At 40.4% G+C, this 15,534-nt stretch overlaps 1 protein-coding gene across 4 annotated transcripts in view; it reads right to left on the bottom strand.

Annotated features, from left to right (window-relative positions):
* Nucleotides 1–390: 390 nt before the first annotated feature.
* The window catches only part of U2SURP (U2 snRNP associated SURP domain containing), a 50,702-nt gene continuing 35,558 nt past the window's right edge, over nt 391–15,534 (bottom strand). For 3 of the 4 annotated variants that reach the window (XM_069975400.1, XM_069975401.1, XM_069975403.1), the window contains 9 exons: nt 13,712–13,831; nt 13,467–13,623; nt 13,157–13,249; nt 9,940–10,006; nt 9,164–9,323; nt 6,252–6,362; nt 5,223–5,341; nt 2,461–2,628; nt 391–1,246 (listed from right to left, as the gene is read on the bottom strand). In XM_069975400.1, the coding sequence (XP_069831501.1) occupies nt 1,105–1,246; nt 2,461–2,628; nt 5,223–5,341; nt 6,252–6,362; nt 9,164–9,323; nt 9,940–10,006; nt 13,157–13,249; nt 13,467–13,623; nt 13,712–13,831 (1,137 nt within the window). In that variant the 3' untranslated portion in view covers nt 391–1,104. The remainder of the gene's footprint in view (nt 1,247–2,460; nt 2,629–5,222; nt 5,342–6,251; nt 6,363–9,163; nt 9,324–9,939; nt 10,007–13,156; nt 13,250–13,466; nt 13,624–13,711; nt 13,832–15,534) is intronic. The other variant, XM_069975402.1, reaches the window with a different exon arrangement.

The following is a 15,534-nucleotide window of genomic DNA, read 5'->3' on the forward strand; positions in this document are numbered from 1 at the left end:
ATTGTGAGCTTAATAAAGGAAATAAGAGTGGAGCAGATAAAACACACATCAAGGCAAATTTAAAGTCCCGGACATGTAAATGGAAGCCAGCCATTCAATTTCATGATACTGAGTACTGCTCACATATAGAACAGCATACAAAGACCTACACAGCAATATCATCTGTTGTACACCGGATCAGTGGACACCATGCAGATGTGAGGAGGTATAACTTGGCATGCTTTCACACATGCCATACCATCTTTTGGCCATATAAACAATTACTGAAAAGCCAACCTGTATGCACAGCTACAGCAGGTGAAACATGTTGGATGGGTGTGTGGGTGTGTGTGTTAGTGTTATTTTTCATGTATTTTTTTTCTTTAACAAAAGACATATGGAGACAACACAGACCATAAAAGTCCATACATAAATATAATGTACATAAAACATGGACATACCAGTACCACAGTGCAATGTAAACAGGGAAGCGCTGTGTAAAAGATTGTTACTGGCTGTTTATTATACTAGGGTAGAGGACATTAGGGATCGGCGGTTAGGCATTGTCATCTTATGGAGCGGCTATATTACTGGACATTTAACAATTTTTAGAAGCAAGTAGTTAATAATCAGTTCAGATTTTATTTATTTGAAATCTAACGCAAATTTTCAAAGCTACAAAACATGAGGGAATGGGGACAATGAATTTATATTTGTCACAACATACTAAAACAGATTACAGAAAAGGTAAAAAAAGAAAACAAAAAGAAAAACAAAACAAAAAGAAAAAAAAAAAAAATACTACTGCCAGCAGATCATATACACAACTGTGTGAACCCTAGCACAAAATGGTTTCATATGGAGGAAATACGTAGCCACAGTCAACAGGATTTTTACAATATAAAACAGTGACAATTTCTACAGATGCAATTGTTCATAAGTATACACATGCATTCACAAAAATGTAGGAATGCTTCCTTACAGGTTATTTTTCCGCCTTTTTTTCATTTCCCCCCCCCCCCACACTTTTTTTAATATGACTTCTCAGGCACAGAGAAAAACGTTTTCATTAAATGACATCTTCATAAAAAAAGAAGAAAAACAAAAAGCAAGAGTGATGGTCTGTCAGTGTTTGCTTTTCTTTGACTTTTTGTGAGATCTGTGAGGGGATCTGGACTGCGACCTTGACATTTTTTTCACAGATTTTTTTGGGGACCGTGACCGCGATCTTCTAGATCTTTTAGGTGTCCGAGAGCCTGAAGGTGACCTGAAATATAAAACATTAATCGAAGCTTTAAAGACCATCAATACAGCATTATATTAAAGGGTACAATGACCATAATATAGTGGTACTCTTCCTCAACTAAGGTTTAAATGAAGAGGTTATATAGTCTGTGCGGTTAAGATTTTGGGCCCACTATAAGGGTATGTGCACACTGAGTAAAACGCACGGAATTCTTGCGGCGGATTCTGCCGTTCGTCCCCACGCACTCCCGCTTCAATATCCGCCTGTGTCATAGACTTCATTCTATGGTCAGGCAGATTCCGCCCCCCGCCCAAAGAATGGACATGTTCACTCTTTGGGCGGAGGGCAGAATCTATCTGACTATAGAATGGAGTCTATGGCAAAGGCATAGATTAAAGCGGGAGTGTGTGGGGGGACGAGCGGCGGAATCCGCCACAAGTCCTCCGCATGTTTTACTCAGTGTGCACATACCCTTATGGGGTGCATATCACAGGTACATCATAAACATAATTTGCTGGGAAACATCGATGTAATTTCTTGATTCGTTTAAAAGAAAGCAATAGGGCCCGTTCACTCTACGGAATCGGCGCCAAAATTCCGTGCACACCTCCCATGCAGCGCTCCCTCCAGCACTGCCACCACTGCTGCTCTCAGAGGTGTAATGCATCTTCCTTCTTTCCTGACCTAATCATACTCCTGCCAGGCAGTGCGGGGACACAATGGTCTCCCCTGTCTGTGGGCTGTAGGGTGACATACTGTAGAACTGTCAAGTGTCAGGCTGCGATATTACAGCGCTGGGGCCTAGTACATGGTGCTAAGAACTATAGCAAGCCATTGAAAAAAATTGACCTGCCGAAGATCAGGTCGGTTAACTAAGGCCAGAGTCTGTTTTGTTTTTTTAACGGTTTATCGGCCAGCCCTCGTGTATAGGCACCTTAATGTGTATATGTTCAGCTGCAGAATAGCAGATTTCCTTTATCAATGACGAGTCACATCTCTAGGCATTTCACTGTGCCAGGACAAAAAATAAAAAGGGGGTACAATTCTCCAGGGAGTGTCATGGTTCCACATTTTGGACATAACAGAAGAACAGACACCAATCATGCAGTAATTATCTTTCCTCAATAGAACAACAATTGAAAGTACTGGGAAACTCCTTTTAAACAGGAAGGCAACAGAGGACAATTAACTTCCTAATGCGTATGCAACAATGAAGTGGTAGCAGTATAACTTACCTCTTGCCCTTTTTACTGACATCTCTGGGGGAGTCCTTATGAGAGGATCTGGATCGTGAGTTATCCTTGTGCGACCTTTCAGACCGTTCAGATTTAGGTGAAGGAGATTTTCCCCGCTTACTGCTGCTGCTACGTGATGGACTAGGAGATCCACTGTGACGTCTTTTCCTAGATGGAAGAAATGTTAACAATTATTTCTTAGAACAGCAATACAGAGTGTTTGCTGACCTTTACTATTTACAGTGCACAGAAAGCAATTGTTTTCATCTTGGTGGACGGCTGGCAGCCCACAGCATACTAATACAGTTATGAGAAAAAAACCACACATTTTTGAATTCTATGCTTTTACATATCAGGACATAAAAATATCTGGTCCTAAAATTAGGTAAAAACAACCTCAGGTAAACACCACCACACAACCGATTCCACCATGTCGTTATTTAACATCAATGAAGCCAGAATGGAAACGCCATGTGTGGAAAAATAGCTTGTAGAATAGCATTTTTAAAAAACAAAACAAAAAACAAAAAAAAAACCTGGATAACCCTTCAATACCCTGATGACACAAACAAATTTTAGGAAACAAAAAGCTTGATATGTCAGACCTCCACCCACTGCTAAAGCAAAAGCCACAGGCGTATGACCTTATGCTTTTGGTCGGCTTTCCTGAGAAAGCTAAATACCTCTGACAGACACTAGTGTTGGCTATGTGATCATGCACAAACAGGCCAACAATGCTGACACAGGGACAGTTCATAATAATGCATAAGTGATAAGGAAAATTAGATTATAAGGCTGATGTGAGGCTTTGGGAGTAAAGAGATGACCCGGGCTTTAAAAATGTAGCCAGTTTATGCTTGCAAATGCAATGCTATTTCTAACAGCAATGCAAATTACTGCAAGATTATCTCATTCAAGAAACCAGACAACGTAACAATAAGTTGTACCAATGCTACAATCAGTATGCAAGTAACAGAACCTTATAATCACATACATATTTATTTGAAAATAAACTAATAATTCAGATCTTGTGCCAGTGCAGTATTATCCAGTAAGGCCTCAGGCCTGACATTTGGGTGGCGCAGGCACAAAGACGTATTAAGGCCGTGGTTATCTTGCCTCTTGCTACAAGAATGACGGAGCAGATTCAGTTTGGCGGGATTCTGACATTTTTCCTGTACTGCTACTAAATACTATAATTAATAATCATATACGATAATCATATAGAGATGAGGCTGGCCTAAGGTACAGGGTTCCCTAGGACACACCTCAACAACACTACTATTGCATGGATAAAAGTGTATTTTACCGAAACAAAGTCACAGAATCACAAGTGATAGTTGGGTGAATGGAATACATTAGAGATGAGCAAACCCTGAGCATGCTCGAGTCGATCCAAACCCGAACGTTCGGCATTTGATTAGCGGTGGCTGCTGAAGTTGGATTAAGCCCTAAGGCTATGTGGAAAACATGGATATAGTCAATGACTATATCCATGTTTTGCAGACAACCTTAGAGCTTTATCCAACTTCAGCAGCCGTCACTAATCAAATGCCAAACGATCGGGTTTGGATCGACTCGAGCATGCTCGGGGTTCGCTCATCTCTAGAATACATATATTATAAGCCATGCAGCAGTGGGTCAAGTTCATTCAACAATTTAAGGTTACAGACCCACTAGAACCAATACACAGTGATACCTTGGTTTAAGAGTAACTTGGATTGAGAGCGCTTTGCAAGAGTAGCTTCCAATTTTTCAAAATTGTGACTTGGTTTAAGAGCATTGCTTTGGTTTAAGAGCTCCCTGTACTGGGTGGGAGGGTGAGCGAGGGAAAGGCATGGTCTGCATACAGCACTGTACTCTGACCCAGGAAGTCTCCCTCACCTTCCAAACCATAGCAGATCCACTTCAGGCTGGGGCTTGCATCAGGGGAGCTAAGGCTGGGGCTTGCATCAGGACTGTGGAGCTAATCTCTTCATAGCTGAAACCCCTCTTTTCCCGGACAGTGAGTGCTGCTATACTGTGCCCACATCTGCCCTGCGCATTCCTTCATGCTCTTTGCAGTCTATCAGCCCTTGTTTCCTACCCTCTCCATTCCTGCTATAATGTGTCTGCACTCACACTCAGCTATACACACTGCTGCTATACTGTGCCTGCACTCACACTCAGCCAATCACACTGCTGTTTCTCCTACTGTCTTCCTGCACAGCTCTGTGATTCTCACTTCCTGATTGGTCCATGCTGAACACTCCCCTTCCCCATTGCTGTCATGTGACCACACAGACCTCTGACAGCAGCCCTGCTTCTCTATTCTAGCCTGCTGTACTATGCTACTACATTATGGGGATCTGAAGTTCCATCCTGTATCAACAAACTGCTGCTGTTTTTCCAGGTTTATGCAATTACTATACATTATACTCCACATGCTAATTGCTAAACTGTATACTAATCAGTAACTTATGACATATTTAGCAGTTTCTAAATGTTTGTTTTATTTGTTTCACATGTTATTCAGAATAAAAAAATCATTATTTTTGGTCTGGGAACCAATTGTATGCGTTTCAATGATTTTTTTTTTATAGGAAAATTTGCTCTGGTTTAAGAGTGGATTTGGATTACAAACACAGTCCCGTAATGAATTATGCTCTTAATCCAAGGCACCACTGTACTGGCAAGAGATTTAGACAATTTACTTCCATATATTGGAGTTTTATTACACAGGTTTGTAATAGGAGGAACACAATACACCTATCTTTACTTACCTTTCTTTCCTGGTTGGTGTAGAGTCATCTTTCTCCTTCTTGTCTTTTGATCGGTAATCAAACTTTTCTTTATCTTTCTTATCTCGGTCTCTTTCTCTCTCCATTTCTTTTTCTCTCTCCTGTTAGAAATTACAACCAAGTTACTTACACTTAACTACTGCCACCTTGTGGTATTGTAAAGATATGTGCTCATCTCTGTCATGTTTCATTGTTGCATCAGACTACAAAGAGCTAGTATTGGTGAAAAGCCTAAACTTGTGCTGGAACACGTATTCAGGAAGACTCCATCTAAAAGGCTTTACAATCACTAATGTGGCTATTGTACCCGAGTCAATTTGTTCTAGTGAATTAAACCTGAGAAACCAATAACCAGTGCACATTTACATAATAATACTTTCCTATCTGGCGGAACCAACTAGCCATACCAAGAAGGTAAAACAAACAAAAATGTTCCAGTTTCACAAAGGTGATCAGTGAGATCCTAACTTTTGTGAGCTAAAAGACATGAGAGACCCTGAAAGCAGGTGGTTACCCGATAAGCAGGAGACTACAGGTGATCTATTGTTACAGACACACTACACCAGCGCTAGGTCTTTGCCATCACTAATCGCGAGTCTGATGCTCTGATGAACTCTGGGACTATTCCATTCTACTCAGGTTCACTTGGACATTCTCCCCAAGGAACCAAATATGTGGCAGTATATAAAACAAGGGGTCATGACTACTGGGAACAATAAAAAGACGTTTTCAGATAAAGAGTACACACATGGCTGGAAACATGAAGCGGAGCATACACTATACTGTCATAACAGAAACTTGAATTTAAAGGTTACCCATCATACTTCAAGGGGCAGACGTAAAAGCAGACTGCCGAGCAAATAAAGCAATTTGCTTTGTTTGTAATGTAAATTTGCTTATTTCTTATTGTCACTTATTCTGTAAAGTGTTAAATTTGTTACAGCTATAATACAGTATATACCACCACCTCCTTTATACATAATTAAAAGTAGAACCAAAATCCAGACATACCCTCTGAAGCAGCTTGTCTCTATAATGTTCAACCTGTTCCTGAATACTCTGCCCGGACTTCTTGGGCCTTTTGCCAGACTCAATTTCATCTTGAAATTTCATTACCTTCAGCTTTAAAAAGGGAAAAAAAGTGAAATGAGACCAAATCTATGTAACAGAGGTGTCCTTACCCTGATGTCCACTTTGGCAATGCAACACTGCAGTGTACTGGTTTACAGTTCAAGGCGGTATATTAGATAGTAGTAAATCTGTAAAATGACTTCTTCAGCTACAATTGAGGTTCCAAACTTTTGACTCTTAGGTCAAGGAGACACATGGTACCCTTCATATATGCTTCCAGAATGTAAAAAAACAAACAAAAAAAACAAAAAACATTTTTACGGAGAAACCCGTAGGAGAGGCGTTTTCTAGTCCCTGTAATGCCACCTCGCTCTTCCTTCCATCCTTATCTCTGCTATTTCCATTTCTTATATCTGTGCACAATTTTAATGCAATGTGCTTGTTAGGTGTCTGCAATTTGGAACTTTTGTTGCAGCTGCCAGATTCCTTTTAACCCCTTAGCGACCCATGACGTACCTGGTACGTCATGGTGCCGCGGGGGGTGTTCAGAGCGGGGTCCCACCGGAACCCCGCTCTGAACGGCACCGCTCCCGGCTGCAATGTGCAGCCGGGCAGTGCCTCTATTAGCCGGCACGGGTCCCGTTGCCGCGCCGGCTAATTAAGCACTTCAATGCAGCTGTCAAACCTGACAGCTGCACTGAAGTGCTTTATGCACAACATCCCTGGTGTCTAGTGGCACGGATCTCCCCCCTGCGATCGCATCTTCTGCCCGTGCCGGGCCTCAGCGTCGGAACGACGCTGATCCCGGCTCGGCAATAGATTGCTATGGCCTGCAGCAGGCCATAGCAATCTATCACTGATCTAATGGATCTTTGCTGTGTATATACACAGCATTGATCTCTATGAGAGATCATTGCTGTTTATATACAAGTCCCCCAGGGGGACTTCTAGTTAAAAGTAAAAATAAAAGTAAAAATGTTTTTTTATTAATAAAAAATCCCCTCCCCCATTAAATGTCCAAATCACCCCCCTTTTCCCATTTTATAAATATAAACAAATAAACATATTAAGTATCACCGCGCGCGTAATCGCCCGAACTATTAATTGATCACATTCCTGATCTCGCACGGTAAACGTCGTTAGCGCAAAAAAAATCCAAAGTGCAAAATTGCACATTTTTGGTCGCATCAAATCCAGAAAAAATGTAATAAAAAGTGATCAAAAAGTATCAAGGTACCGATAGAAAGAACACATCATGGCGCAAAAAATGACACCTAACACAGCCCCATAGACCAAAGGATAAAAGCGTTATAAGCATGGGAATGGAGCGATTTTAAGGAACATATATTTGCTAAGGGCTCGTTCCCACTGAGGAAAGGTAGCGGAATTCCGCGACGGAATTGTCCGCCGCGGAATGCCGTTAGCCTCCCGCTCATCCCGCTCATAATGGGAGTCTATGGGAGGCGCGCGCGCCTCCCATAGACTCCCATTATGAGCGGGAGGCTAACGGCATTCCGCGGCGGACAATTCCGTCGCGGAATTCCGCTACCTTTCCTCAGTGGGAACGAGCCCTAACAATGGTTTGAATTTTTTACAAGCCATCAGATAATAGAAAAGTTATGGAAAGAGAAACAATAATAAAACAGTTTAAAGATAGCACGTGGTATTGCATGGCCGCCCAAAAAGGGACCCTGGGAGCACTCCAACTGTCTTAATCTTTACTTTTCTCTACTTTATAGATTTACTTTTGATATTCTGCTGATAGTACTTTTATAAATGCTGAAATTACAACATACTTGAGGTGACAATGTTTTGTTGTTGTTTCACTGTTGCTTTTTAGTAATACTTCTCTAGTAATATTCTGTAAAATGGTTATTTTTACATGTCAAATGCTGTAAACATACTGTCCTATGGCGCCTGCATGCGACTCTTTCTGTCATCTTTATCAATAATGAATACTACCCTGTATGCTTCTTAACTTGAAATACCATCAATAAAACATCTTTAAAAAAAAAATAAAAAATTATATATATATAAACGTTATACAGGTTATAGATCATTGTAATCGTAACAACTTGAGGAACATGCATAACAAGTCAGTTTTACCATAGGGCGAACGGCGTGAATGCAAAACTCCCTGAAATCAAAACAAAATTTTATGGAAAAATAATGCCGGTCATTGCAAAGTACAATTTGTTTCACAAAAGTGCTCATATAAGTCTCTAGGTGAAAAAATGCAAGCGCTATGGGCTTCTAAACATAAAATGGAAAAAGCAAAAGCGCAAAAACGAAAATTGGCTTTGACCTTAAGGGGTTAAAGAACTACTTTAGTGGAACTACAAATTTCCATCACTGCACCCCAGATAATCACATTCAAGATTTCTTGTATGTTTAGCCTTCTGCATACTTATGAGGAATCAACACCTTGAATTCTAGTGAGGTTCTAGTGGTTAAACCTCCACTAAAAAAAGCTAATGCTGGTTATGTGAAAAAATGAGAACATGCAACATATATGAGCTTGCTGCATAGTCTGCATAGCTGAAGCCTAATCGTAGTACCCACGCCGAACCCTTTCCTTTGCCATAAGCACCTAGACTGGGCATGTTAACATCAGAACTGGACCATAAAACTATGGGAGATAATGCAGACAAAAGTAAGGCTCACTAGCTTCAAGTAATACTGTTAAAGAAGGCAAAGGAAACCTAAAAGAGAAAAAAAAATAAAAAAATATTAAATTAATATTAATTTAATTTAAAAAATATTAAATTAATATTAAAAAAATTTAAAAAGCCATTGAATAGCTAGAAAGTATCACAGGAATATAGCCAATGCACAGTGTGGTCGTCACGGACCTCAATTTCTCGAAGTTTGGCACGCTTTTCTTCACTCATTTCAGAGTACTTCATGGATTTGGAATCAGACATGTCATCGCGAATAGGATTGGAGTAATAGTGTTGGTCCTCTGACTTAGAACTTTGTGTGTCATCTTCATCCTCACTTTCCTCATCTTGACTAAAATAAAAAACAAACAGCATGTTAAAAGCAAGTAATAAGGATGACACTTTGCAACATCAAGTTGTTCCTATAAGCACCATTTATAGAGCTCCTTTCAATAGTGCACATCAGGTATGTGAGCTAACGGTATAATATGATAGGGTCATTTCTTCCTAATGGCTTGAGGAATTCAGGAAAGTAAATAAAACTATTGTGAGAAAATGAAAAAGCTGCGTTTGGAGTCTACAGCAAGTTCTTTGGCTTCATTACTAAAAGTGAACACCTGACCACTTTCATGCTACCTGACCCAGAAGTCCTTGGGGTGGTTGCTGGTGAATCCAGCCTGCCAAGATGGCTTTGATTGACAGATATCTCACTATATACAAAAAGGATAAGGCCAAGGTCTAGCAGGGTAGGGAGTCGCCACGGACCTCACCGATTTGAGGTTCAGGCAGCATAAAAATGATGACAATAAAATGAAAGTCTCGAGAGTTTCTATAAATTCACATATAAATTCACACACTGCTTGCTCAACTCTGAGGTCTAAATGACAAGTAAAAAGACACAGTCCTCAGCCCCTTTGTTATAACTATTGGTGGGGTCTCATTTTCACAGAAATTACATGTGTCCTTACTTTTGATTGTCTTCTTCGTCAGATGCATCATGCTGATCAAATATTTCCCACTTCGATGTTGTAACTGCTATAAAAAAATAAAAAATAAAAAAAAAGACAAATTATTTAGCCAACTGAGCATTCTAATTTTCTTTTACTTTTCATGTGTATTGTAAAAATGTAAATAAAAAAAATTGGAAACTTAAACACCAACATCAAGTAATATACTAAAATATAAAAATGTATTATCTGAAGAGGTGTAATATCTATATTTAAGTTGGTTTGGAGATAAGCTAATGGCTGCCGACAGCTCATGCTAGATATATAGTATTACACTGAATCTGTCAGCTTGTCTTCTCATAGTGCATCCTGGAGCCAACACTAGGTGTTGCATATGCCCATGGTTGTCAACATAAGATAAAATGTGATTCTTTAGACTTGGCCACCTTCTTCTACTGCTCCACTGTGCAAGTCTGATGCCCACATGACCACTGTAGGTGACTTTAGCAGTGGACACGTTGTCAGATTGAGCACTGTGACTAGTCTGTGGCGACTAGCCCAGTATGCAGCAATATGTGATGTGTAGTCTAATATTGTGGGAACCTAGCTAGAATTATTTCTTTACAGTAGAGGTTTGCCAACTAAGATTCCCACTGATATCTATAAAATAGGAGTGTCAATATGAGTAAAATGGCTTTTTCTTTTATTCCCCTGACACTTCTATACTGTACAGTTGCTTTAAATCTCTACCATATTCTTTTGATTGGTTGGTATCTACTCAGCATCTTGTCTTCATTCTAAGACTAGTAAAAAAAAAAGGTTTATCTTCTTTAACCCCTTCCCCCAATATGACGTCCAGGGACGTCATGAAAAGCAGTGTCAGAACGCATCATGACGTCCCTGGACGTCATGGTTTCCCTGCCTCCCCCCTCTGTCCCTAGGTGAGATCTGGCAGCGGGAGGAGGCTGTCTCACACAGCCTCCTCCCGCTGCCACTGCCCAGAGAGGAGCCGTGCTCCCCCGGGCAGTTAACCCCATAGACGCCGCGGTCAGTGCGACCGCAGCGTCTATGGGGAGATATGCTCCTGCCTGACGATCGGGTGCCTGGGAGGAGGCTGTGGCACATGCTGCTGCGCTCCCCCCAGGCTCCCCTTCTCTGCTGCTGAGCCCCCCATGCAGCCGCCACCTCCCGTGCTCCCCCGCCCCCTCACATGGGCGCCCCCTCCCTGTGCTCCCCCCCCCCCCGCCGATCGGGTGCCTGGGAGGAAGCTGCGGCACATGCGGCCCTTCCTCTTTCGAGCCCCCCCCCCCTGCACTCTCTCCCCCCGGAGCCGAGGGAGGGTATCCATAGCAACCCAAACGCTTCCTAGTGGGTCTGGGTTGCTATGATTTCTAATGATCAGGTCCCTGCACTGAGGCAGGGACCTGATCATTCAATATATAGTGCATTACAGCACTGATCATGTGCTGTAATGCATTATATGTGAAAAAGTGAAAGTAAAAAAAAAAAAAAAAACAGTAAACACATACATACATATATATAAACATACATAATTAAAGAAATAATTAATTACAATAAATTAATTAATAAAATACATAATAAATAAAGGAATAAAATAAATAAATATTTATAAATTAAATGAATATACACATTCCCTATCCCCCTTTATAAATGATCCCCTATAAATAAGATACACATATTTGGTATCGCCGCGTCCGTAATGACCCTGTATATTAACCCGTTACAGTAATTATTCCACCTGATTAACGCCATTAAAAAAATAAATAAAAAAAATAACAAAAATGAAAATTTTCTTTGTTAATCCCGCCCCCTAAAAAATAAAGGAAAAACCTATCAAAAAGTCACATGTACCGAAAAGGTGAACCACTAAAAGCGTCAGCTTATGCCGCAAAAAAAAAAAAAAAGCCCTCACATAACTACATTGGTGAAAAAATTTTAATATTACTGCTCTTACAATATGCAAGACACAAACAGTTTAGAAAGTATAAATGCCATAAACTATTACAAAAGTTATATAATATGGATATCACTGTAATTGTACCGACCTGATGAATAATGATAACATGTCATATGTAACGTATAGTAAACGGCGTACAAAAAAATGGTGAAAAACAGATGCTAAGTTGTGTTTTTTATTCGTACCACCTCATAAAAAATTAAAAAATTATCAGGGTGTCACATGTCCCCCCGAATGGTACAGATGGAAATGTCAACTTGTCTTACACAAATATTTTGGCACCACAAAGCCTCTGTGACAAGGTATAATGGCTAAAAAAAAACCTGAAATAAAAAAAGGCCCCAAAATTCCCCAGGCCTCTGTCATGTCTGAGGTCTGTGGTTGAGACAGGTGACGCACTGCGGCCACATATGGGGGATTACTAGAAACACTAGAATAAGCTGAATAAATATTTAGTTCCATTTCTCAGTTAGTATTTGCTGTGTTAGAGGAAAAAAATGGATTCAAATGGAATATCTGCCAAAAAAATGAAAATGTTAAATTTCCCCTCCAACTTGCTTAAATTTCTGCAAAACACCTAAAGGGTTAAAAAAACTTATGAAAGGTTACTTTGAATACTTTATGGGGTGCAGTTTTAACAGTGGAGAGATTTATGGGGGTAACTAACATACAGGCCCCACAAATCTACTACAGAACTGAACTGGTCCCTAATGAAATCAGAATTTGAAATTTTCCTGAAAATTTGAAAAATTGCAGCAAAATTTCGAAGCCCTCTAACAACCTAAAAAGTAAAAGGACATTCACCAAATGACGTCACCATAAAGCAGAAATGTTATAGATGTTGCAGTAATAATTAGTTCATGTGGCATGACTATCTTTCTTAGGAAAAGAGAGTTTTGAAGATAAAGAAACATACATTTTTAAAATTTTTGCGCAAATGTGTTTTTTTTTACAAAAAACTACCGAGTGTATCAACCAAAGTATACCTCAAACATAAAGAGGAATATGTCACGAAAAAACAATCTCAGAATAACCGCGATAGTTAAAAGCATCGCAGAGTTATTACTACATAAAGAGAGACAGGTCAGATTTGAAAAATAGGCCCTGGTCATTTAGGCCAAAACAGGCTGAAGAGGCAAGGGGTTAAAGTAGAAAAACTATAACATACCTGTGCGTTGTAACTTATTATAATGGGTTAAGCTCTAAAGCAGAACTGGCACCATTACTTGTTTTCTTACATTTCCTAAAGTATTTACTCACCTTGATTCTCTAGTTCTGATTCATCAACAGCTTCCCATTTGGATGGCGCAACTTTGAAAATTGGCTCATTCTTTTTATCATCACCGATATCCACTTTAATGTAATGATAAAAAATCCTGTGTCAAGTACTGTGTCATGTGAAACTTAGCCACGTTAAGCAGGTAAGGAGAACCTCTAGCCCTCTAGCTGAGGCAAAACTACAATTCCCATCATGTCTGGACAGCCAAAGCCTTTTTAGTTTAGCAACAGCTGGAGGGGGCAGCAGGTTTCTCTTCCCTGTCTATGTAATATATAAACACAATTCTCTTACATGGAAGGCCATCCAAGTCATCCTCAAGAGCCTTTAATGGTACTCCATCCAAATCATCAAGTGGGGCACCATCAATGGGAATACCATCAACATCTTCCAATGGAGCTCCATCTAGTTCCTCCTCAATTGGGGCACCATCTAAGTCATCAACTACCTCCTATTAGCACAAAAAATATAATGGGTAATTGAGAACAATTTTGGTGCAAGAAATGCAACATTTTCTCACTGTAATAGGCGGCATCTACCTCTGGTTCCTTTTCTTCTATATTTACAAGACCAAGGAAAATGTTTTGTAGCTTGATCAGGAAAGGCTCAGGATAAATTGCCCAGTCTTCCCAGGCACGGAAGCATGCCATAACACGTTGCTGCATGGATTTAAAAAAAAAAAAAACAAAAAAAAAACAAAACACAATTATTAAAACATTTGGCTGCATAGTCCCAGAAGTTGAATTCAGATAATGGCTTATAAAGTGTTAAAGAGTACCTGTCACTAGGTTAGGGTATATGCACACGGAGTAATTCTGTGGGAAAACTGCCGGCGAGCTGCCGCTTCACTCTTCGCTGGCTCTATAGGCTCCATTATGTGCTTAGGACAATTCTGTCACCCACCCAAAGAATTGACATAATTCCACACTTCTGACAGAAGTTTTCTGACAGAATTACTCCGTATACATGTACTTTAATAGGGAGGGGGGAGATGCAGGCTTGTAGCACTTACTACCTGCATCCTTGCTGGTGGGTTATTTTCAGACCCTCTTAGGATCCCAGTAGTAGCCTCCTTTTCCCTGGTGAACTCCTCCTTTACCTGTCAGCTTCTCCAGCAGGTCTCAAAATGGAATGGGGGTTCTCTTTGCTGGTATGAAACACCCCCATACACTGACACCCCATACATGCCCACATAACTGAGCCCACCCACACTTCTGCTTTTTTCTTATAACTCAACTAAGAGTTAGACACCTAGTGGTGAGTTTTATAATGTTGTTTTTGGAGGATATTGAAATTTGAAATACTGGTTTGATTTAGATGTTAATTGTAATGACAGTGCCCCTTTAAAAAAGGAATAAATGTGGAACCCAAAGATCTAGACAAACATTTTTTAGGAGGTACAATATGATGCACTATATAGCGCTGCCCACTCTGTTTGGGGCTGCGTATCAGTGTAGAGCTACTACCTGCATGTAGCTTGCAATGGTAACAATATAAAACAAGGTATCTGATCGCGCTCCTCGATTGCTAAGTCCTCAGGGCGTTGGCTTGAAGTAGTGCCTATTTAATTCTCAGGCTGTGTGCACATTATGGTTAAACCCTCTCACTACAATGGAGTTTGGAAGATAAATATATATAGAGACACAAATAGTATATATTGAATGATAGATATTTAGTTTGGTATAGATAGTAGTGTTCCCCTAATCACAGCAGTATATTCTTCAAGGTAAGTTTGTATACTTATGAAATGGAGCTAAGATAAACACACTCACCCTCTCACTGTGATTGCATAGCAGGGTCTTGATGTGCTCCGGTAGTACAGCAGTTTTTGTCTGTTGTTCCCATATACAAAACGATACTTGGTTTGCTGTTCTAATCCTCTGTGATTGCTACCAGTCCTTGATCCTCAGTTCTTTGCGTCCGGAAGAGCAAAGAACTTCCGGACGCAAAGAACTGAGGATCAAGGACTGGTAGCTATCACAGAGGATTAGAACAGCAGCCGTCACGGCTGGGACGTGCTCTTCCGGACGCAAACTACTGAGGATCAAGGACTGGTAGCCATTCACAGAGGATTAGAACAGCAGCCGTCACCGGCCGGGACGTGCTCTTCCGGACGCAAACTACTGAGGATCAAGGACTGGTAGCCATTCACAGAGGATTAGAACAGCAAACCAAGTATCGTTTTGTATATGGGAACAACAGACAAAAACTGCTGTACTACCGGAGCACATCAGGACCCTGCTATGCAATCACAGTGAGAGGGTGAGTGTGTTTATCTTAGCTCCATTTCATAAGTATACAAACTTACCTTGGAGAATATACTGCTGTGATTAGGGGAACGCTACTATCTATACCAAACTAA

This window comes from Dendropsophus ebraccatus, chromosome 6, assembly GCF_027789765.1.
Source record: "Dendropsophus ebraccatus isolate aDenEbr1 chromosome 6, aDenEbr1.pat, whole genome shotgun sequence".
Taxonomy (NCBI): Eukaryota; Metazoa; Chordata; class Amphibia; order Anura; family Hylidae; genus Dendropsophus; species Dendropsophus ebraccatus.